The sequence below is a fragment of the Hippocampus bargibanti genome, linkage group LG01 (assembly GCF_051943395.1).
Source record: "Hippocampus bargibanti isolate YZ-2025 linkage group LG01, ASM5194339v1, whole genome shotgun sequence".
Taxonomy (NCBI): domain Eukaryota; kingdom Metazoa; phylum Chordata; class Actinopteri; order Syngnathiformes; family Syngnathidae; genus Hippocampus; species Hippocampus bargibanti.
This window is the reverse complement of record NC_142734.1, coordinates 19,723,892-19,749,377: the sequence shown is the minus strand read 5'-3', so window position 1 is coordinate 19,749,377 and position 25,486 is coordinate 19,723,892. Positions and strand designations below refer to the sequence as shown.

Below are 25,486 nucleotides of genomic sequence, written 5' to 3'. Positions count from 1 at the left end.
TATTGTAAATGTGCAAAACTGTTAAATAAAAAATGTACATAGTGCAAGTATCAAGAAAGGCATATTGATATATGTAGCTGTATTGCGTCAACCCATATTTACAGTACAAGTGTCCACTTTTTTTCAATACTCTTTATCGCGCTTCTTTGAGGTGCATTACTAGCCGTTAAGATTTTCACTCACCATTGTGAATTATGCTCTCAAACGCCACTCATGAAGGCACAAGTTTAGATTGTATCCCAAACCCAGACAAATGCTTCCGCAAAGCCTTGGATAAAAACATGCAACTCAGATTGTTATTGACAAACTACAGTATCCTGAATGTTTTGTGTTTGTCTCATTTTGTCCCATCTTTGAAGGAAGCCCGAGCTGTCTTTTGATGAAGCCCACCCCCTACTAGTCTTTTGTCATCCAAATGTGCCAGTTCGACTTGCTTTATTGTAATTTTTTCAAAAGCACCATGGCTGTTTTTGCTCCATGCCAGAATGTTTTCTACCAGAAATACCCCCTTTGGAAGCTGGTTTCAGATGGTGGCTTAGAGTATCGTCATCCATCTAGCACCATTTGAAATCAGTGTTCTTGGGGCGGGAGGTGAGAGTCACCTGCCAGCAAAAAAATGTGCCGGCAAAAGCTCCCCTTGTCAGCAACAAGTGGCCAGTGATGTTTTGTCAGCCTGGGACCTTTGTCCTTTATCCAAGGTTGACCGATTTCTTCTGGTGCTCAGAGTCGGTTTTTGTTTCTAGCACCATTTGAAATCGGTTACAGTGAAGGACGCATCTCGTCTCACCTAGAACCAAATACTATTTTTAATGCTCATTTATCCAAGAAGGGTGTGTGTTTGAAATCTCTGGTTATCGGTTTTATTTCAATGTTGAAGTAAATGACATTGTTTACAGAGGCTGTATACATTATTGTTAGATCATGAGATTGCAGTTGTTTGACACAATAAAAATATTCAGTGGAATTACACAAAATAACTAAGTTTGTAACATTTCTAACTCTTTTTCAGTTTCACGAACACAACAGCGTTCCATTCAGGTACCAATTTTTGGGATGTAAAGTCTCTGCATATTTTTGTCTCATGCCAAAAAATATACCAAAAATAATATAAGTAAGCATGTTTCAGTGTTTGTTTTTTTGTGCAATGAGATATATCTAGGCTCCGTTGAGGTTCGACAAGCGCATTAAAGCAGGTTGAATGTATAAGGGAGAGATGTGACGCACACATGACTCATCAAGAAACAGAGGGTCTGTACCTGGATTTGTTCTTTTGGATTTGTTGCACTTTTGTTGCTACGGACATATTAGTGCTGTAAAGTTCACCAAGCACTCTTGAACGAATTTTTCCTTTGAAAACGGCTTCGTGTTCTTGGCGATGTTTGGGCTATCCCAAAATGGTCCTGGTGGCTGCTTCCCAGTCTGAGTGTAGCTTGGTCAAATATAATTGTTCTTTTTCTAGTTTATTTTCTGATATCTGCGCTCCCCCAGTCTCAATAAACTGTATTTTTCCCACACTCTTCGTCACATAATGCCAACTCACTTTGTACTCCTTCAAGACGACGACTGGCTCATGATAAAACTCAACACATGGGTTTAACCCTGGCTTCAGTAAACAAACTGTCCGTATTTTCTTGAAACAACGTCCTTTTGCGTCCTTTTTTTGTTTTGCAGGGGGGGGGGGGTGAAGTGTTACAGTTATCGTCCCTTGCAGCTCAATACTGTACAGGGATTTGGCTAAACCACTAGTACGAAAAACGACTCATGCACACTATAAACAGGTTTCAAAGTAAACATTTTGATATGTTAGTCCATGCACTGTCCAATTTAGTTAAAAGTAAGTTTTCAACAGTAGCCAAAATGGAACTGTATAGTGCCACTTATCAGTTTTTTTGACGACGATACTAGTGCAGCGTGTTCTACCGGAAACAAATTCCTTGTGTGGCCTACATACTTGGCAATAAAGATGATTCTGATTCTGATTTATTAAGAGCCGGGTCACGGCTAAACATGCATTATGCAAAACATTGAGTGTACTATACCTTTTATTTTTTTCCAAGTACAGTGAGACCTCAACTTACAAACACCTTATCTTACAAACTTTTCGTCTTAAGAACGTTAAATTTATGAAAATTAAGCCTTATAATAAGCACTATTTTCATAATACACACGCACCACGGCTGGCGGAGTGATCTTCGGCGGAAGCACACGACCGAACAGCGCTTCAGCCGGCGCTACTTTGCACACCCCCTTTCATTGAATGCACACATTGATCGCCTACTTAGCTTTTTGCTGATAATTTTACTATGATGGGACCGAAAAAAAAAAAACACCACAGGCTCTTGTTCAGCCCAAGAAGACACAAAATACGAGTGGTTAGCACACCGGCTTCACAGTGCAGAGGTCGCCGGTTCGCGTCCCGGTCCGGCCTCCCTGTGTGGAGTTTGCATGTTCTCCCCGGACCCGCATGGGTTTTCTCCGGGTCCTCCGGTTTCCTCCCACACTCCAAAAACATGCATGGCAGGCAGATTGACCACTCCAAATTGTCCCTAGGTGTGAGTGTGAGTGTGACTGTTGTATGTCTTTGTGTGCCCTGCGATTGGCTGGCAACCAATTCAGGGTGTCCCCCGCCTCGTGCCCGAAGACAGCTGAGATAGGCTCCAGCAACCCCCGCGACCCTCATGAGGAATAAGCGGTACGGAAAATGAGATGAGAGAAGACACAAAATAAAATCAGTCGCTGAGAAGGAGATAATTGAAAAACACGAACGAGGTGTGCGTTTGTGTGATTTAGTGGCTGAGCACGGCTATGCTAAGTCAACCATTGCTCCTATTCTCCGTAACAGAGAAGCCATCAAATGTGCGTCTGTTGCAAAAGGTGTTTCCGTGCTCTCAAAGCGACGGTCTCGGGCAATCGAAGAAGTTGAAAAAAAAATATTTTACAGCACAGTTTATTTCTGTAATTACAGTCCTCATGTAATGTGCTTCTCTTTGTGACTTTATGATACAATGCAGTGTGTTTCTTTCATTACAATACAATAGCACATTTATTATACATAGAATGAGGTATGTTGTGTGTAGTTTTAAGGCTTATTTAGTTAAAAACTATATATTATGAAAACCCGGGAACGGATTATTCGCATTTTAATGGTTTCTTATGGGAAATTGTTTTTTGAGATACACACTTTTCACCTTACACACTCTGTCTGGGAACCAATGAAGTTCATAAGTTGAGGTCTCACTGTACCTGAGCTGACAAATAAGAGCCGGGCCGTGTGCAATATTTGCCATTAATATTTCCCCCTAAAATTCACGAGGCCTGTGAGTGACGACAATGAGGTGAACGCTCAAAGAGTAACTCACACTTTCATGAAGCATTTCTGTACTGGCAAATGGCAAAACAAGCACAGTACCAGAATCATTTGAGTCTAGTCTGTGCTGTAACTTTTTTTCCAAATACATTGTCAGTTGTCTGGTAAAAACTCATATCACAATCATCCATGCGGAGTGATTTTGTTGCAACACAACCCATTTCTATAATCGCAAAATGTGAATGTTGTGGAATTTTAAACTGGATAAAACTAGCCATAATTTACCACCAATTGATATATGGAATGTTTTTTAACGATTATACTTTCAGGGGGAAGTTACATTTAAAGACAAAATAACCTTCAACAACTATGAGATGTTTGTCTTTGTTGTGAAATGAAATGTATTATTATAAAGTATTGAGCAGTTCAAATGAGGAAATAAAATATTTTGCAACGGTACCCAGAAGAGGGGCTATTTTAAGCATCTTGGAATTAGCTGTAGCATCAACATGTGTTTCTGTGATTTTGATGTTATAGATACAATAATGTAATTTTGTCAGGTACATTATTATAGTATTCCAAGTAAATATTTGAACATGACTAGTTCACTGTTAGGGGGAATAGAATGATTAAGGTACATGAATTATTCAAATTCCAGTCATGAAATATTTGATCCACTACTTTACACTTGTTTCAATGTACTGTATACGCTGGTAAAGTTACATAAGGTGTATAGATTTTTATTGTAATCATTTTTTGGCCTTACTACATTTTTGCTTATCTTAAATTTACTGTCAACCCCCCAACAAGTTACTGTGTGATACTGTACTCCTTTTATGCATGTACAAATGTTTTAAAAAATAACACCAGAAACATAAGGGCAATTTTGAAAGTTTTAATTATTAGCTTCTAAAAGAAAATCTGATTTTAAGACAATAAATATGGGAAAGTGTGTCAGATCAAGAGTCCAAAACCATTCACTAAATGTCAATTTACAATACATTCAAAAAAATCTATATTTATTTGGTTGTTGTTTTGTTCTTTTGTCTTGGCCAGAACAAAACTCTTCATCATAACTTTGCAAGTCTTTGGCAGTACACAATAAATATATATTTTCCACAAGCTAAAACACTTAGAAGTCCACAAAGGCAAAAAGAACACATTTCTTCCTCATCAGAAATAGCAATGGTACCATATGGAGAAAATATGACATGTCCAAAGATATTTAACTCATACATGTACACCCATGATTACTGGCAGCATTTATTAGTACAAGTGGAAAATGGACAGCGATTAAAAACAAAAACTTGTGTTATGGATGCAACAGGAGTCCTATGGTCACTGTGAAGAAGAACAAAATACATTTTGAATTTAAGAATAGCCTGCAGTTCTGTTAAAAAAAACACAAATTACTGCCATTCCGGAATAAATTCGCGAATTGAAAATATGACGGAAAGCACCATTCCCCAATTTCTTCGGATTTTGGTTTGATGTGCGGGGGGTACCGATAATGCGCTGCTCAGACCTTTGGCAATGTATTTTCTCTTCCACGAGGGTGCAGCATTTCCATTTGTTTCCATGTTAGCGCTGTTACAACTTCAGCTGTTGTTAAACCGCTATATAAACCAATATCTATGTATTGAATTGTATTTTGGACAGCCTGCCCTCATTTCAAGGTCATATTACTCCAGACCCATATAACTTATCAATTAACTCTTTTTCTGATAAAAGTCTATGGTTTCTTACGCTACATTGAATGTTTATTTAGTCCTAAAACTCAATATTTTGTGGGGCCTGGAATTTGAGTGAAAATGACAAAAACACTGGCACTGGAGTGGACACATTTTTTGCACGAGAGGTGCAATGAACATTTCAATGATGATACACCATGGACATGAAATGAGAAGTTGATTACTGGTCCTCTCCAAAGGTATTGGGCCAGCGGAGACAATTTCTTTATTTTAATTGTATACTGAAGACATTTGGTTTTAGATCAGAAAATAAACATAAGAGAAATGTTCTTAATTTTGGCTTTTATTTGAATTTATTTTTGATAGTGCTTATTGTTGGCTTTCAGCTTCACTTGTGAAAACAGTGTTTACCTTTCAATAAATATGAAGCCCAGAGAGCTGTTATTGGTAGAAAAGCAAACCATTTTGATGCTGAGAAGAGGGGAAAATTGATCGTAAAGGTGGCACAAAGATTGGACATAGCCAATCTTCATCTGCATTTTTTATAGCACCCTTTTCAGACAACTGGACATGCAGAGAGCTCAAAATGAATACATTTCTCATGCAACCACACTTTGGTAGCAGTAAACTCGTCCTTCTTGACCTCACTGCAGCTTTTGACACCATTTCCCATCCCATCCTCCTTGACAGACTTTCCTCCATAGGGATCACCGACACGCCCCTACGCTGGTTCCACTCTTATCTCTCTGGCCGATCTCAGTTCATCCAAATTAACTCCTTCACTTCACAGTCCTCTCCTGTATCTTCTGGTGTGCCCCAAGGCTCTGTCCTGGGACCTCTCCTCTTTATCATCTGCCTTCTTCTCCTTGGCAATATTGTCCGTACATTTGGTATACAATTTCATTGCTTTGCGGATGACAACCAGCGCTACCTCTCCAGCAAACCTGACGCCTCTCTTCCACCTTCTTCCCTTTCACTCTGCCTCTCTGAAATTAAATCCTGGTTTACTCATAACTTCCTCAAATTTAACAGCGAAAAAACTGAAATTCTCCTCGTTGGTAACAAATCCACCTTGAGCAAAGCTAACAGTTTCTCTCTCACTATAGACAATTCGACCATTTCTCCCTTCCATCAGGTCAAAAGCTTAGGTGTCATCCTTGACAGCACACCATCTTTTCACTCCCATATAAATAACCCAATCTGCGTACTTCCACCTATGCAATATCAATCGTCTTCGCCCGTCTCTCACCCCTCACACCACTGCGATCCTCGTTCATAGTCATGTCACCTCCCGGATTGACTATTGCAGTTCACTTCTCCTTGGTATGCCTCAGAAACTTCTCCACAAACTTCAACTCGTCCAGAATTCTTCAGCCCGGATCATCACCAGAACCTCATCCTTTAACCACATACTCCAATAATCCTCCAAGAGCTCCACTGGCATAATAATAATAATACATTTCATTTGTAAGTGCCTTTCAAAACTCTCAAGGACACTTTACAGTCAGAATAAACTTTAAAATTATTCTTTATACCTTTCCCCCCCTTACCTATCTGACATTCAAATTTGTAATCCCTCACGTTCACTCAGATCCTCTTCCTCCCTCCACCTCTGTATGCCCCCCCTGCCCGTCTCAGCACGATGTGGAACAGGGCTTTCAGCTGCTCTGCCCCCAAACTCGGGAACTCACTACCTCCCAACATTCGTAACATTGATTCTCTTCCCACCTTCAAATCCCATCTCAAAACCCACCTATTTAAAATCACATTTTCTGTGTAGCTCTTTCTCTTGTTTCTATTTATAACTGTATTTTATTTATTGTATTCTATTTCTGATTGCATTTTATTTATTATTGTACCTATGCTTGTCTGTGACTTGTACAGTGTCCTTGAGAACTTTGAAAGGTGCTTAAAATAAATGTATTATTATTATAAACTAAATTCTGGGGCCACAGTTGCCCTCGGGCAGGCTAACAGAAGCGTGATTGCCAGTGTGTGCCGAGAGCCCCTCTAACTACCACCAAACATTCACCACAGTGAGTGGGGCTGGAGGCAAGGTGGGTGAAGTGTTTTGCCATAAGCCACAATGGCACATGACTTACAGTAGGAATCAGACAGTGGATACTCCGGTTACTGGGCGACCTGCTCTCATCTCTTGATGCCCGAATACAACAGTTTTGAAAGTCCTAAATCATAAAGAAGCTACTGGTGTAATCAGCACCTATCACCAAACATGTCAGTTCAGGACATCTAGGGCAGTTGATGACACGTGAGCGATGTGATAAATACCCAAAGACAAAAGTCAGTGACATCACTCTCGAGCACCACAGGTAAAGGGTGAGTATATCACAATAAACTGTTTGAAGAAGAGAAGACCTTGACTGAAGAAATATACATACTGAAACACAAAATGCAAACCACCCATTACCAAAAACAACTGGAATGCTAGATTGGATTTTCCAAAGATGTGCAAAGAGGTTATATGGACTGGAGAGACCAAGATTAACCAAAGTGATGTAAAGGCCAAAGTATGGAGAAAGAAAGGATCTGATTGATTGAATGATCTAAAACACACAAGCTCATCTGTGAAAACGTTGCGGCTGGTGGTTGCACGGCGACTTGCAGAAAAATGCATCCAAACAAATTAGGAGCAAGATCATCATGCAACAAAGACATCAAATCATTTTATCTTCTGATTATCCCCACCAGGGTCTCATGTGTATTGAAGTCTATACCCCATCTTTACAACACCAAATTTTTAATGTTAAAACATCAAATATAAAATAAAAAGCTGAACTTCTCTCATATTCATATTTTGAACTGAAACACAAATGTCTGCATAGAAAAAAAAAAAGAAGAAAAAAAGAAATTGACCTTGGCATACCACACTTTACACTCACAACAAAAACAAAGGAAATGACCCTGACACTGATGCTTTTGGAGGGGACTGTATTTGGAGCAGCACCTAGTCTCTTACCGAGAGCACCACTCCCTGTCCATCTGTAGTAGCCACTTCGTTGGAGCGACCTTTCCGATAGCTGTAATCCAATACAGTAATGGGCAGTCAGATATGAAGCAGGCAAAAAAAGGTGGCAAAAGTTGAAACGAAGAGCCCTCAGAGAAATTCACACATTAAGATAGAATGCAACAAGGAGAGGTGTCCCCACTATCACCAATTAGCTGTGAGTGTAACGTGTTTAAATTCCAAGCTATATGCGACATAAACCATGGCAAAATATTAGAATCAGGAATGGTGTGATGAATAACTGCTCATGAGCACACATCTTTCATGTGTTGACTGCAGCCGAGATTTCTTATAGGCAAAAAAATTACAGCACGCCAGCTATCCAGAATGCACTTCCACAATTTTTCACGTCAGGCTTCTAATTAGCTAAAACAGCATTCAAAGCCTGTGAATGCAACATCATAGTGGACTTTGAGTTTGTATTTCCTTGATTTTGTGAGTTTCCTGGAAATGCCCGAAATGCCCAAAGGGTTAGTCTGCATAGTTGGGAATGTTTCCAGTCATTCATTCATCCATCCTTCCATTTATCCTCACCAGGGTCACAGGCTTGCTGGAGCCTATCCCAACCGTCTTTGGGTAAGAGGCGGGGAACCACCCCAAACTGGTCGTCAGTCAATAACAGGTCACAATCAGACAAACATGCTCCCATTCAAACATCTAGGCAAGTTTAGAGTCTACAAAAAGAAGTTTACCCGTTTTTGCTCTTTTTGTTGATGATTGTAAGGCCTCCAAAGTAATAGCATCCAACGATAATGATGATACCTAGTCCAATGATGACTTTGATGACAGAAAAAAAACATCAAGTCTGACTGAATGATAAATTCAACGCACACACACACAGTGCATACTTTGAATTAAAAGCAATTTCCAAGTTACATGGTGTATGAATCAAAAGGAGAGGGAATATAGGATGGGAAGTTTCCTGTGTCAAAGAGAAATCAGAACTAAATGCAACTGTTTGCGAGTAGGTGAAACCCTCAGAAATGACCATACCTGGGTTTCTGGATAAACTGGCCGAGCAATGACAACAATATAAAATGACAGATTTCTCAAAAAAAATACTGCACAAACGATTTTACAGTTCAAAAAGTATGTGAACCTAGGGATTTATTCTGTGTTTAAAGGGCAACCGACGACACTCTTTTGTTTTTTAACAGACATCAGAAAAACGTTTTAGAGCATCTAAAATACCCGAAACACGCAGTATGATATTTTTATTCAAATGCAAAACACCAATAAAAATGACTTAAAAATCTGCAAAAAAATGAGCTGCGAATTGGGCATTTTCAGAAAGTCTCGCCCATGGTTCGTGACGTCACGCCAAGACGTCTTGCATTGCTGGAGAATAAAAACAATGGCTTCAGATTCTGATAATATGCTTTCTTGTTACACATCCAGTTATGAATATTAATCAAATAGTTATGAAGAGGAAAGCATACATGTTTGCCATCGATTAAAGAATTTATTCCGTGTCATTTTGAGGCAAACGGGTGGGGGGGAATGTCTCACCCCAAAAGAGGCAATAAAATGGCCACGGAGCTGTGAGGAATGAATCAGCCCGTTTCCACAGGCTGATACATGGAGCTTGATTCCCTCTGCTGGCGGCTTTTGGATGTAACACAAGGGTTTAAAAAACAGTACAGCAAAATACATTGACGTGATGGAAAGACGGTACAATGCGTCTTTACGGTCAGGAGGCGGTCCTTTTTTGATGTCACGTGAGGACTCGTCACCAACTCAAAAACAAGACTTCCTGAATGTTCAGAGAGAGTCTTAAAACGTAAAATATAGCTATATGCGGTGGAATCTTATTAAAATACGGCCAGTAGAACTCATTTGAAGCCATTTTACAAATTATGGACACAACTTGTCCGGAGACGTCGGTTGTCCTTTAAGGCTATTTTGGCAACAATAGCCATTAAAAATGTATATTGCTGTAAGAACCTTTAAAGGACAACCGACGCCTCTGGACAGATTGTGTCCATAATTTGTAAAATCACTTCAAATGACTTCTACTGAGCGGATTTTACAAAGATTCCACCGCATTTTACGTTTTAAGACTCACACTGAATATTCAGGAAGTCTTGTTTTTGAATTGGTGACGATTCCAGACGTCACGTCACGGAGGGAACACCCCTGACCGAGAAAGTAACACACAATGCATTTTGCGGTACTGTACTTTGTTTGGTGTGAAAACTTCGTGTTCATCCGTGTTGATGGCGATATTAAAAGGAAAACACATTAATAACACGATGGTGAATTGTTGTGTCTTGCACCAAGACAACTATTTCATATTCTCTGACACAAATTCCCAGCAGACAAATCAGGCCATTTCCAAGAGACGCCTCAAAATGACCCGGAAGAACTTCTTTAATCGATTGCAAACATTTATGCTTTCCTCTTCAGAACTATTTGAATCATATTCATAACTAGATGAGTAACAAGAAAGCATCTTCTCTGAATCTGAAGCCATTGTTTTGATTCTCGAGCAAGGCAAGACATCTTGGCGTGACATCACGAACTGGGGGCGGGACTTTCTGAAAATGCAGCTCAATTTTTTGCAGTTTTAGCACACTTTAAGTCATTTTTATTGGTGTTTTGCATTTGACTAAAAATATTAGCCTGCATGTTTTGGGTATTTTAGATGCTATAAAACGTTTTTCTGATGTGTGTAGGAAACAAAAACTGGTGTTGGTTGTCCTTTAAAGGACAACCGACGCCTGCGAACAAGTTGCATCCATAACTTGGAAAATCACTTCAAATGACTACTACTGAGCGCATTTTACAAAGATTCCACCGCATATAGCTATATTTTACGTTTTAACACTCGCGCCGAATATTCAGGAAGTCTTGTTTTCCAGTTGATGACGATGCCTGAAGTGACGTCCTATTTGGAACGCCCCTGACCGAGAAAGCGACACACAATGCATTTTGTGTAGTTTTTTTCGTCTGAAAATACAATGTTGATCACGAAATTAGAAGGAAAACTACATAACGCGATGGTGAATCATTGGGTGCCGCAGCCAATTGCGGTACCACGCATAAAGAATGTGTAAGTTTACACAATTTCCCAGCAGACAAATCAGCCCATTTCCAATGGAGCTTGTGCATTTTCTAGGTGTTACATTGTAGTCCAGACTGCTCGAATTGATACGGAAGGACTTCTTTAATCGATTGCAAAAATTTATGCTTTCCTCTTCATAACTATTTGAATCATATTGATAACTGGATGAGTAACAACAAAGCATCTTCTCCGAATCTGAAGCCAGTTTTGATTCTAAAGCAAGGCAAAGACGTCCGGGCGTGACGTCACGAACAAGAGGGCGGGACTTTCTGAATCTGCATAGTTCCGAGCTCATTTTGTGGCAGTTTTGGGACACTTTAAGTCATTTTATTGGTGTTTTGCATTTGACTCAAAATATCAGCCTGCATGTTTTGGGTACTTTACATGCTGTAAAACGTTTTTTTTTAGGTCAGTTAGGAAACAAAAAAAAATGGTGTCGGTTGTCCTTTAAGTTAGTGGTAGCCAAAAACATTTGCAGCGTGCAGTAGGGTAGAATAATGCAATGTTATTACCTCAGAGAATCAAAACTGGAAAAGCCTGTAATGTGCATACTATGTTTGGGTGAAATTGCATGAAACCTAATTCAAGAATAATCACGTCATACACGGAACAGCCAGAGCCCAATGTAATAAAATAAATAGAGAATCGTGTTGTATGTCCTTATTGCACTGACTCGACACTTACCTGCTAAAGCAATACCAAGAGACATCCCCAAATGATTACTGTCATTTTCTAAAAGGGAAAAAAAGCTTCATGTCAGAAATGCACAAAGCAGAAGTATACTTGAAACTCATTCTAGTCTACTTTAACGATTTCAAACAGAAGAAACTCTGACTTACTGTTGTCCGAATCAGGGGGGAAGGCTGGAATGGACACAAAATGCATGTTATACAATTTAGCTTAAAACTATATTTCCTAAGATTTACACTAATTCAAATGGTTCATGACGAAACAGAAATTATTACAATTAAACAGCTTACAGAAAGAACAGCAATAGAGGCCATGGGTTTTCTGCCATTTCAGGACAACTGACGCCTCCGGACAAGTTGTGTCCATAATTTGTAAAATCACTTCAAATGACTTCTACTGAGCGTATTTTACAAAGATTCCACCGCATATAGCTATATTTTACGTTTTAAGACTTGCACTGAATATTCAAGAAGTCTTGTTTTTGAGTTGGCCAGACCTGACGTCACGTCTGGAACGCCCCTGACCGAGAAAGCGACACACAATGCATTTTGGGTACTTTGTTTGGTCTGAAAACTTTGTGTTGATCTGTGTTTGTGGCGAAATTAGGAGGAAAACACATAAATAACGCGGTGGTGAATCGTTGATACGAGTTGACACAAATTCCCAGCATACAAATCAGCCCATTTCCAACAGAGCTTGGGCGCCATCTTGTGCATTTTCCAGGACGCGACATTGGAGTCCTGACGGCTCCATTGATAAGGAAGTTTAATCGATTGCAAACATTTATGCTCTCCTCTTCAGAACTATTTGAATCATATTGATAACTGGATGAGGAACAAGAAAGCATCTTCTCCGAATCTGAAGCCATTGTTTTGATTCTAGAGCAAGGCACGAAGTACTGGCGTGATGTCACGAACAAGGGGGCGGGACCTTCTGAAACAAACTTTCTGAGTTCATTTTGAAGTAGTTTTGGGACACTAAGTCATTTTTATTGGTGTTTTAAAAATATCAGCCTGCATGTTTTCAGTATTTTAGATAATATATAAAACGTTTTTCTGATGTCAGTTAGGAAACAAAAAATGGTGTCGGTTATGCACAGAGCAAGTGAAAGCTGAATCAGAGATGAGATGAGATAGCCTTTATTCATCTCGGATGAGAGAAATTCCCAAAATGTATGACTTTTTCATTTTGTCTCAGCCATTTTGGGTTAAAGATTTTTCAAGAGGATTTGGTGAAAATAATAATACATTTCATTTGTAAGCGCCTTTCAAAACTCTCAAGGACACTTTACAGTCACAGGATATTTTTTCTGCGGGTGAGCAGCGGCAGCCACACGCCGGCGTTCACTCAACCTGGAAGTAACAAAGTTAAAAAAACCTAAATAACAAATAACATGGCAACACAAAGATACATAGTCATTCATTCTTCAGCACTTTCTGTACACCAAAAATTTAAAATATTCACTAGTATATCCCGTTCATGTCTCAATGGTCCACATTTTAGCTAAACTTTGTCTTCTAACAATCTTCGGTCAATGGAGTGTGGTGCAACCATAAGCACTGCATGGATCTATACCAGACATTGGCAAACTACGGCCCGTTAGGCTTTTTAATCCGGCCCGCTGAACCAAATTATAGTACAAACAGTGTCTAAAACTCATGACAAAAAGTTAGCGAACAACAGGGCAGATAACTGAAAAGTTGCCTGCCCCATTTTTCACAACTTGAAGCACAATGAGACAACTAATCACATTAAAAAACATTGTCACAAATTATAAAGTTTTTTTTAAAATCAAATGCTACCTTGCTTAATGTACGGTAAATGTGCATGGCTGTAGATTTTGCTGCAGTAGTCGATTGTCATTGCGGTGCACAATGCAACGTTTGCATTGCTTCCTATGAGCCACTAAGCCCCTTTCATAAGTCTCACGCACACTTTATAGTCACGGTTTAATGTAAATTTACGCTTTGTAGCGTCACATATGTTGTTAGCTTCTTTTGAATCTTTCTTCTGGGCTGAGGTTCTGTGCATCTATTTTGGAAAATGACATGCAATTGCACGACTTTATAACGCTTGCGAAAGTCCGGAAGAAAGGAGCAGGCTTCTGATTGGCTGCCGTGCCGAGTATGCAAATTTCAACTGCAGGTAGTCTATGTTTGTGTGCTCGGCGACGGTACACGTGTACTGTTGCCGCGTGAAGGCGAGGGCGTCAGTGAGGAGTTTGTTGAGCGCGCGGTCAGGACAAACCATCTATGATTTGGCGGAATTTAACACAAGTAGGTATTATTGAGCTTGAATATTTCGTTGTGTAATATGTTTTGAATGTTGAAAGTTATTCAATTTTTCAATAAATGTTGATTTCTTTAACTTTGCCCCTTCGATGGAAACTCATTAAAAACAGACGCAATCTTGATAAATCACAGTGCATGTTATTTTAATCTATTTCCATTTCCTCCTCCAAGTATCTGCGAAATAGTATGTGAACGCCATATTCCTTGAGACAAATTTATTAACTGATCAGGGATATTTTTCACATTTGAAAGACAGTTAATAAATTGGGTTGTAGTTGTCTTACTGTGCTATGAGGTTTGTACATACTACATTTAAAGGACAACCGGCACCATTTTTTTTGTTTCCCACTGACATCAGAAAAACGTTTTATAGCATCTAAAATACCCAAATCAGGCAGGCTGATATTTTTAGTTAAATGAAAAACACCAATAAAAATGACTTCAAAATGAATCCGGAAATGGTCAGTTTCAGAAGGTCCCACCCCCCTGTTCGTGACGTCACGCCAAGACGTCTTGCCTTGCTCGAGAATCAAAACAATGGCTTCAGATTCGGAGAAGATGTTTTCTTGTTACTCATCCAGTTATGAGAATCATGAAACACTGGACGTGATGTTATTCTGTCCATTTGTGCCAATGGATGGTCCTCACATGAGATTAGCCTTGATGTTGAGAGTGGTGTGGGAGCTGTGCCTCAGGGATGGGAGGTTGTGAATTTGGGACATCGTAGATGACACACATCGTCTGTAGTGTGCCATCGTCAGTAGTGAGAGAGATATAGAGAGAGATGTAAAGATAGATAGAGAGAGAAAGACAGATAGAGAGAGATAGAGAGAGATAGAGGTAGAGATAGAGAGAGGTAGAGAGATAGAGGTAGAGAGAGGTAGGTAGAGATAGAAAGAGATAGAGATAGAGAGAGAGATAGATATAGAGATAGAGATAACTAGAGATAGAAATAGAGAGAGAGAGAGAGAGATTTAGAGGTAGAGGTGGAGATAGAGAGAGGTAGAGAGATAGAGAGGGTAGAGGTAGAGGTAGAGATAGAGATAGAGAAAGACAGAGATAGAGAGATAGATAAAGAGAGAGAGATTTAGAGGTAGAGGTAGAGATAAATAGAGATAGAGAGATAGCGATTTAGAGGTAGAGATAGAGAGAGGTAGAGAGATAGAGAGGGTAGAGGTAGAGATAGAGAAATAGATTTAGAGATAGAGAAAGAGAGACAGAGAGAGGAGAGAGAGATACAGATAGAAAGAGCGAGAGAGAGAGAGAGAGAGAGAGAGAGAGAGAGAGAGAGATAGAGAGATAGACAGATAGACTAGATAGACAGATAGACAAGATAGACAGATAGAAAGTTAGACTAGATAGACAGATAGACAAAGATAGACATAGATAGAGGACAGATAGACTAGATAGACAAGATAGACAGATAGAAAGTTAGACTAGATAGACAGATAGACATAGACATAGATAGAGATAGATAGATAGATAGATAGATAGATAGATAGATAGATAGATAGATAGATAGATAGATAGATAGATAGATAGATAGATAGATAGACAGAGATAGAGAGAGAGATAGAGAAATAAAGAGATAAAGAAATAGAGAGAGATATATATATAGAGAGAGAGCGAGATATAGAGAAATAGAGATATAGAGAGATAGATAGAGAGAGAGAGAGAGCTAGAGAGAGATAGATAGATATAGAGAGAGAGGGATAGATAGATAGAGAGAGAGAGAAAGAGAGATAGAGATAGAAATATATATATATATATATATATATAGAGAGAGAGAGAGAGAGAGAGAGAGAGAGAGATTTAGAGATAGAGAGAGAGAGAGAGAGAGAGAGAGAGAGAGAGAGAGAGAGAGAGAGAGAGAGAGAGAGAGAGAGAGAGAGAGATAGAGAGAGAGAGAGAGAGAGAGAGAGAGAGAGAGAGAGAGAGAGAGAGAGAGAGAATCATGAACCACTGGACGTGATGTTGGAGCTGTGCCTCAGGGATGGGAGGTTTTGAATTTGGGACACATCTTCAGTAGTGTGCCAAAGAATCATTGGGTGTTTCGGCCTTTTAATCACTAGACACCCTCATCGATGGTGGCCAGCGACAGGTTGATCACGCCTGCGCTTGTGTCCCATGCCCAATCAGATGTTCAGAAGCTGGTAGGGGGGGGGGGTCTTAGGTTGCTGACCTATGAGCCCAACAAGGGTCCTTCCTCTTCATCCAGAGCCAGTGGCTGCTTCTTTCTGCCGCTTCAGAGAGTGACCTAACTGTGTGCCGCAGAGCCTGTCCATGGATACCCAGGTCTTTTAGCAGCCTGATGGTGGAGGAAGCCACAAACCCTCTGCATCCAACTTCAATTGGGTATACCTTGGTTTTTCATCCCCGCTGTTGCGCATCCACTGCGAGTTCTGTGTAGCACAGCTTCTTGCGCTCATAGGCCTCTTCAACAGAGTTTTCCCACGGGACTGTGAGTTCTGCGATGTAGACAGCCTTGAGTGACTAGGACCAGAGCACCAAGTCTGGTCTGAGGGTGGTGGCTGCAATCTCCGCTGGGAAAACCAATTGCTGGCCAATGTCAACCCGCATCTCCCAATCGCGGACCCGGGATAGCTGTCCAACTTCTGGTTTGGCAGTAGGATGGTTGGGCTTTTCCTGTCCCTCTCGGATGAAGGTCAATGGTGCTGTGCTGGATGTGGTGGCTCGCATTGGCAAGGAGTTGATGGTATTCCTCTTGCTCTCAAGGACAACTGCCAAACTCTTTAGGACCTGGTTGTGCCTCCAGGTGTAGCGGCCTTGTGTGACGCTGGTCTTACAACCGGTCAGGATGTGTTTGAGAGTTCCTGGCGTTCGACAGAGGTCACAGGTTGGATCTTCGCCATACCATTGGTGGAGGTTTTTTGGAGATGGGAGCACGTCATTGATAGCTCTGATGATGAAGCTGATGTTGCTTGCCTCCATTTCCCAGAGATCCTTCCAGCTGAGCCTTCTCTTCTCCAGGCCTTCCCACCTCATCCATTGTCCCTGCTTGGCAAGAGAGACAGCCCGTGCAGTTCTTTCAGCTTCCTCTTGGCGGCGCACCTCTGCTATCACCATTTTCCTTCTTTCCGATGTTGAAGCCTTACGCCAAGAAGGTTTGTTTGTAAGGCCAAACCCCCCTCTTCCGAGCTGAACGTGTCCCACAATGTCACTGTGCCTTAGGGCTGCTGTGGCCTGCTGCACTGCAATGGATGGCGTCCATTTCCGTCCCGTTGATAGGGGGGGGGGGGGGTGCAGCTTGACTGATCTTCCGGTCTCTGGAGTCTGTGAGGGTCATCTGAAGTCTCACTTTAGCGCACTTGTACTCTTCGGTGAGGCTTGTGATTGGAAGCTCAAGGACCCCTTTGCCATAAAGGCCGATGTTAGACAGACAGCGTGGAACACCAAGCCAGCGTTTCACATATCTAGTGATGGTTCGCTCCATCTTCTCCACAGTTGAGAGTGGGGCCTCATAGACTGTGAGTGGTCACATTACCCGAGGGAGAAGTCCAAACTGCAGACACCAGAGCTTGAGCTTTCCTGGCAGCTCAGTCTTGATGTTTTCCAGACTATTGGTGATGTCCTGCTTGAGTTGCTGCACTTGATCTTTGTCTCTGAGGCTTGCATTGTACCACCTGCCCAGGCTTTTGACCGGTTCCTCAGACACCGTTGGTATTGGGTCATCACCAATGCAGAACTTCACATTTTTTAGCTGTCCCTTGACGATTGAGATGCTGCGTGACTTGCTCGGCTTGATTTTCATCCGGGCCCATTTAATGTTTTCCTGCAGTTTTCCAAGTAGCCGCCTGGTGCAAGCTGCGGTAGTGGTCAAGGTGGTCATGTCATCCATGTATGCCCGGATAGGTGGGAGGTGGATTCCATTCCTTGTTCACTCACCTCCCACCACCCACCTTGAGGCCCTGATGATGACCTCCATGGCCATTGTGAAGGCCCGGGGTGAAATCGTACAACCTGCCATGATGCCGACTTCTACACGCTGCCATGATGTTGTGAAGTCAGGTGATGTGAAGCAGAGTTGCAGGTCTTCGAAGTAGGCTTTTACCAAGGCAGTAATGGGTAGTGGAACATGGAAGAAGTTGAAGGATTCCCAGAGAAGGTTATGGGGAACTGAGCCAAAGGCATTGGCCAGGTCGAGGAAGATGACATGAAGATCTCTCTTGTCTTTCTTTGCCGCTTGGATTTGGTGCCAGATCATACTCGTGTGCTCCAAGCAACCAGAGAACCCAGGGATGCGAGCCTTCTGTACAGATGTATCGACGTGCTTGTTCTTCTCCGAGTAGGTGGAAAGTCTCCGTGCTAAAACATTAAAGAAGATTTTCCCCTCAACGTTGAGAAGGCTAATTGGACGGAATTGACTGATGTCTGCCGCATCCTTCTCCTTGGGAATTAGTACGCCTCCGGCTCTCCGCGATGCCTTTGGTATTATCCCTTTCTGCCACACAATCCTCATGAGTCTCCAAAGATAACGCAGAACATCTGGTGCGTTCTTGTAGAGCTTATATGGAACTCCATTTGGCCCCGGGGCTGATGCTGATCTTGCACGCCGTATTGTATTGTCCACTTCCTTCCATTTTGGAGGGCCAGTCTCGAGGTTGAATTCTGGTGGTTCAATAGGGGGGATGTCATGTGGGATAACTAGTTTTTCCTGCCTTTTTGTCCTGGTGGACCTTTTCCAGATGCTTTTCAAGTTCCTGCTTGGAGGTTTTAAGGATTCCGCTTTTGTCCTTCGCAAAGAGGTCTTTGACAAACTTGAAGGGTTTTTTATAGAACCGTGTTCTTGTGTGTTCCTTGTTCTTGCGATGTTTTCTCAAGTTTTCTGCCCTTCGTAAGGTTGCCAACCGGCATTTGATGTCCCCTTGGAGCAGCATGAGACCTTCTTTCTCTGCATCAGAGGTCTTCTTCCACTGTTTTCGCAGGTCCCTTCTTTCTCTGACCAGTCTGTCTATCTCTTGCTGCCTCCTGGATTTGCATTGGCGGTTTTCCGGATGTACACTCCAAAGCGCTCCTCCCCGTAGTGATAGATGATGTCACCAATATTTTCCAGCTTTTTCTCTGCTGTGCCCACTTGTTGCTCCAAGATTTTGGTCAGATCATTATTGACGGTTTCCCACTCTCTTTTCTCGATAGCTTTTGGCCACTTCACACTTGGTCTGTGCTCTTTGATCTTGTCCTCCTTGGGAGGTCTCTGTGGTTGCGTGGGCTCTTCCACCTTTCGTTCTGTGAGTGCATTACCATCGTCCCTGACAGGGGTGTAGACGCTCTGCGAACTTTGGTTGTCGTCCCGTCGCTGTGCTTCACTCGACTTATTTGACGTCTGACTTCGTAAGAAATATTGGTCAATGCGAGGCCCTTGTCTCTGCTTTCCCAAGCACTGTCTCTTCCCTTGGTGGATCTTTAACCCGATAGCTGATGTTACTTTTGCCCAGCCACAGATACACACCTTGAGTGAGTATCCTGCTGCCGTTGTCTCATGTACCATGTTCTTGCTCGTAGTCAGGTTCGTTCCTGGGTCGGTAACCGTGTTGTCAGTCATTGAGCCATCTTGCGCCCCCGCTCTCGCAGGCTCTAGGGGTATCTTTCTTTGTATTCTTTCTGTAGCATTTAGCGGGTGCCTCCAACAAACTGAACCAGCGTTGGTGACTGCCACCATGGGTAGCTAGCCCATGACAGCCCCAGTGGGGTCTATTCCCTCCTGTCAGCTGTCTCTCCAAGCTGTCACACAGACTTTCCTATGGTGTCAGCTGTCCTTTCACAGCAGTCACTGGATAGCATCCAGATACTAAGAATCATGAAACACTGGACGTGATGTTATTCTGTCCATTTGTTCCAATGGATGGTCCTCACATGAGATTAGCCTTGATGTTGAGAGTGGTGTGGGAGCTGTGCCTCAGGGATGGGAGGTTGTGAATTTGGGACATCGTAGATAACACACATCGTCTGTAGTGTGCCATCGTCAGTAGTGAGAGAGATATAGAGAGAGTTGTAAAGATAGAGAGAGAGAGAGAGATAGATAGAGACAGATAGAGAGAAATAGAGAGAGATAGAGATAGAGGTAGAGATAGAGGTAGAGATAGAGAGAGGTAGAGAGATAGAGGTAGAGAGAGGTAGGGGTGAAGAGATAGGGATGAAGAGAGAGAGAGAGATAGGGATAAAGAGAGAGAGATAGAAATAGAGATGGAGATAAATAGAGAAAGAGATAGAGATTTAGAGGTAGAGATAGAGAGGGTAGAGAGATAGAGGGTAGAGGTAGAGATAGAGAAATAGATTTAGAGATAGAGATAGAGAGAGAGAGATAGAAATAGAGAGAGAGAGAGAGAGAGAGAGAGAGAGAGATAGATAGAGAGAGAGAGATAGATAGACAGGATAGACAGATAGACTGGATAGACAGATAGAAAGTTAGACTAGATAGACAGATAGAAAGTTAGACTAGATAGACAGATAGACATAGATAGACAGATAGACATAGATAGAGATAGATATAGACAGATAGATAGATATAGACATAGATAGATAGATAGATAGATAGATAGATAGATAGATAGATAGATAGATAGATAGATAGATAGATAGATATAGAGAAATAAAGAGAGAGAGAGAGAGAGAGAGAGAGAGAGAGAGAGAGAGAGAGAGAGAGAGATAGAGAGAGAGATAGAGAGAGAGATATATAGAGAAATAGAGAGAGATATAGAGATATATATGAATATGATTCAAATAGTTCTGAAGAGGAAAGCATAAATGTTTGCAATTGATTCAAGGAGTCCTCCCATATCAATTCGAGCCGTCAAGGACAGCAATGTAGCACCCTGAAAATGCAGAAGATTGCGCCCAAGCTCCATTGGAAATGGGCTGATTTGTCAGCTGGGAATTTGTGTCAGCGAATATCAAATAGTTGTCTTGGTGCAACACACAACGATTCACCATTGCGTTATTTATGTGTTTTCCTTCTAATTTCACCATCAGCACGGATCAACCCGAAGTTTTCAGACCAAACAAAGTACCCAAAATGCATTGTATGTCGCTTTCTCAGTCAGGGACGGTCCAAACGTGACGTCACATGGGTATCGTCATCAACTCGAAAACAAGACTTCATGAATATTCAGCGCAAGTCTTAAAACGTAAACTATAGCTATATGCTGTGGAATCTTTGTAAAATACGCTCAGTTGAAGTCATTTGCAGTGATTTTATAAATTATGGACATAACTTGTTCAGAGTATTTCCGGCCCAAACACTCCCTCCAAATGCTCCTGGCCCGGCCCGGCCCCTCTGTCAAATTTTAGAACCCAATGCGGCCTGCGAGTCAAAAAGTTTGCCCACGCCAGATCTATACCATAAGCACTGCATGGATCTATAACAGTGCTTCCATTTCATTGCAAGATTCCAGTGTGAGATTCATTTTCATGTTGTGGGACCGTGAAAGGACTTACGCTGACAAGTTGGAAGTTTTGGTGACCAGCGACTGTTAATGTCGCACGTCACGGAGGGAGATCCAACCATCTTGTATCCAGACTTGCACTGAAATGTCACGGATGCCATGTGCCCATATGGGGGCCGAGCACCCGAGAACACCTCAGCATTTTCTATTTTGATGTCGACACAGTTAACCTCTGCAGGAAAGAAGAAATAATCCAATTACTGATTATCGTGGAAAATGGGGAGGTGGGTACGAAGGCAACACTCACTGACACAAACAGGAGTATCAGGTTTGAATTCTCCATCAGCGGAACATGATGCTGCTTTAGATCCATTAAGGACATAACCTTTGATACACATGTACTGTACAACATTTTCATATTTGTAGCTGGCCTGTATAGGGCTGAAAGAGCCGTCAGCCAAATCCGGTGGAGGATCACAGTTCACCACTGCAGGTGAAAAGTGTCAATTTGTAAAAAGTCATTGGCAGTCATGAGTGGTCAAGCGACTGAAGACAAATACCTTCACATGATGGTGGGTGGTGACTCCACTTCCCATTGGCTAAACAAGTGCGGTCATGGTCCCCAACTAATATGTAACTAAACAGGTAAGAAAATATGAATTAGAATTCAATTAGATGTCCATCTATTTTCAAGAGCGCTTTTCTTCACGAGGCTCACAAGCGGGCTGGAATCTATTCCAGCTGAGTTGGGCCATGGTTCACCCTGTACTGGTTGCCAATTACAGCGTACATAAACAGTAGATAATTTTTAAAAAAGCAGAATAGAAAAAAATTAAAAATAAAAATCATAGCTTTAAGAGAGTAAAGCAGATTCATATATGTGAATCTCAAGACAAGACAGTAGTTATGAATTTGCTTTTGTCAATGTAGGAAAGCACTCCACAAAATTATGACTAGACAATAATCTTGCATTTCATGTAATATATTTCACAGCATGACACCACTCCATCTCTGTGTGACCCAATATACTCCTCCTAACAATCTAACAACAATACAAGTGACAAAGTTAGCAATGTTAAAAAAAAAAAAACATGAGTCTTACCCTATTTTGCAACTGACATATAATTTGTCACCAAACTGAGTCCCCTCAGAATAATCAAGATATCCATTCGACAATGCTTCTGCAGCCCCGCAATTCTTCCCTGAAAAATAAATAAATATTTAAAATCGGGGTGCAAAAAAAAGTTAGAAAGAAAAGCGGGTTGGATTTTAAAGCTGCCAGTGCATCAAATGAAGTCAAATCGGAATTCTTTAAAATATAACAACATACTTTTCAAATGTTTTTTGAAGGAACTGGTACAATTACAGCAATGACGCGTTCATTCAGACTAAGTGCATGAAATTGGAATTTCACTGAATGTAATCACATTTCTTTATTTTGAAAATGAACCATTCTTGAATCGTGTATCAGCCTCTGATATGAGATGCACATGAAACGGCTTTATTGGAAAGATGCAACCCCTAATTAAATGATGGTTAATGATACATGATTCTTAAATCACAAAACACTACAATACTTTGCAAATTTATATAAATGAATAAAAATCAAGTCAAACAAAATGACTCACTTTCACATTCAAGTGTCACAGAACTCCAGGCACCAGCTGAACAAGTGATGGATTGTGTCCCCCCAGCCCACACGTAACCCACAGCACAGGCAAGAGAAGCTTTGCTCCCATCTGGAAATCTTTCTTTTAGGATGTCATCGTCCCCTAGGTTCATGTTGTTGCTGAGGGGAGGTCTGGAACAGTCTTGAGCTATAGCTGAAGAAAAAGAAACGATGAGGACAATGCTTCGATTGCCAGCCCTCCGACACCCTCTGCCACTTCCTTTCCGCTTCTCCCTTGAAGGGGTTGCCACAGCAAATCAGTGTCCTCCATCTTCAGAGGTTTGATTTGCAGTTTGTTTTGGCCAAGCTTTTACGTCGGATGCCCTTCTTGACACAACCCTCTGTATTTATCTGGGCTTGGGACCGGCACAATAAGACACCGGCTTATGTCCCCTTGTGGCTACAGAACAAGCAACTCTATGAACTTCATAAAGATGATGAGATTCAGGAAAAGGCTCCCAAACACAAAATGGTCATCGGCACAGCAGCATTCAAACAAATCAAAACTATACTCACCATTTGATGACAATTCCCTGATCTTACCGTGAAATGGGCATCTCTTTTACATTTCATCATAAAAAGAACTTCAAAGTCCTTCAAGATGCTTTACATGTACATGATGTACTATATAACCAGCACCTTATATGTGAAGTAATATTGAGCCAGAACAGCCACCAACTCCATTTCCCCTTGAAGTAGTGCATAACCCCAGCTTTTACTGTAGCCTCTACCTTATAATGTGGTGTCCCTTATACGTGGAAAACTTTTGTATATTTATATATTATATCTGGAAAACATTTGGCATTCATTGAAGGTGCGCCTTATATGGAATGGGTTTGAAAATACACCATTCATTACGGGTGCGCCTTATACTCCAGTGCACCTTATACACCGGGAATCGCTCACCTTGAGCAATCATGGCAAGGCCAAGATAGAACTGTAGCACCAACAAGGAGGAGACGTCCCTGATATGCTTAGACCAGGCGACAACACATATCTGTTATAATTGAGAAAAAAAGTCACTTGTATAGTATCATCACATAAGCTGACAAAAGTAGTGATTAAAAACAATTCATGAATTGCCTCAATGCATCAGTTGCAAGCTGTGCGTCTTTACACCTATCTTTTTTTAAACGAATACCTAAGTGTTTGAATTAAAGGAGAACGGCATTGTATATACTGTATTTCCGGTATACAACAACTAAACAGGACAACCGATGTTCATTTAAAGTTGAAATATACCATACAAACACGCGTGAATCTTAAGGTCAGAGGTTGTTGTTTCGCAATTACAGACGAATGTATTACCCGGTAAAGATAAAGATTGTGTAGGTTAGGATTTGGCGTTAGCGTTTACATTATTATTAATAATTTAGTTATTAATTATTAAGCTATTAAATTATGAAATGAAGATGGAAGTTGTGACAACCGTCACACATAGCCATCAAACTTAATGGCTAGCGAGAAGCTCCGTGGACACGTTCCATTTGAATTACTTTTCACCAACACCCAGGGAAAATATACTAAACCGCATGGACTTATACGCATTGACAACACATCGTGATGTGTAGAATATTTCCTCGGAACTACGAAAATTCCGCGCAACGTTGAATTAATTGCTGCCAGCTAGCGAAACATCAACTGACATTCAAGTTTGGCTGTCAAGATAGTGTGATAGTACCCGACAACGTCGCTATACTAACTTGTCCAAAACGTTGTCAAAAACGACTCACCCGAAGGACATTCATGGTCTCAATCGGAAATACTACTTTCAAGATGGTGAATTTATTGCTCGAAGATGTGATACAGGAAAAGGCGAGGAAACCATAAAGACCATGACGTCAATAGGCATCTCGCTCAGGATTTGTCAACTCATTGCAGACGTTTATAAACTCTTATATGACATTGGATGACGTGCTTTTGACCCACCTTCGTTTTTGTGGGACTTCTTTATGCAACGTTATAGCGGTTGATAAGCCTTCAAGGACTCTAAATTAGTTACGTGTTTAAGAACAATGCCAGAGCGTACTAAACCAACAGTGATGAGTGTGTCATGTCTTAGTTTTTAATAGTCTTGCAACAACAAATAATATTGTATTTAAGTGCATATTTATGAATCAAGATCTTGCCAACATTGTGGAGAAACACTTTGGGAGCTGTCCATACACACAAGACGAAGCTATTCAAAATCAACTTGATATGCGTCTTTGTTCATTAACAGAGTGGCTGCCTTTCCAGCAGCTCCTGTGTTTTGCTTTTTCTACTTTCATTTCTTTCATAACTTTGCTGCTGTGAAATGTAAATTTCTCCACAGCGAGACTAATAAAGGCAAATCCAATCCAATTT

General features: G+C 41.2%; 2 protein-coding genes across 6 annotated transcripts in view; one reads left to right on the top strand and one right to left on the bottom strand.

Moving 5' to 3' along the window:
• The window catches only part of LOC148903422 (tyrosine-protein phosphatase non-receptor type 12-like), a 58,264-nt gene that overhangs the window by 14,400 nt on the left and 18,378 nt on the right, over window positions 1-25,486 (top strand). The gene's annotated exons all lie outside the window — the stretch shown is intronic.
• On the bottom strand, window positions 4,189-25,378 carry LOC148903423 (C4b-binding protein alpha chain-like). Of its 5 annotated transcripts, XM_089002388.1 has the most exons (12): window positions 24,874-25,370; window positions 24,047-24,137; window positions 23,100-23,294; window positions 22,574-22,673; window positions 22,032-22,108; window positions 21,779-21,958; window positions 21,524-21,703; window positions 11,927-11,950; window positions 11,772-11,819; window positions 8,716-8,800; window positions 7,976-8,036; window positions 4,189-4,648 (listed from the first exon to the last, which is right to left on the bottom strand). In XM_089002388.1, exons 1-12 carry the CDS (start codon window positions 24,886-24,888, stop codon window positions 4,646-4,648), a joined length of 1,059 nt encoding a protein of 352 aa, XP_088858514.1. In that variant the 5' UTR covers window positions 24,889-25,370; the 3' UTR covers window positions 4,189-4,645. The 5 variants fall into 5 exon arrangements, with proteins under 5 accessions (XP_088858514.1, XP_088858495.1, XP_088858504.1 ...); XM_089002369.1 differs by lacking the exon at window positions 7,976-8,036; XM_089002378.1 differs by lacking the exon at window positions 8,716-8,800 and having other exon boundaries at window positions 24,874-25,368.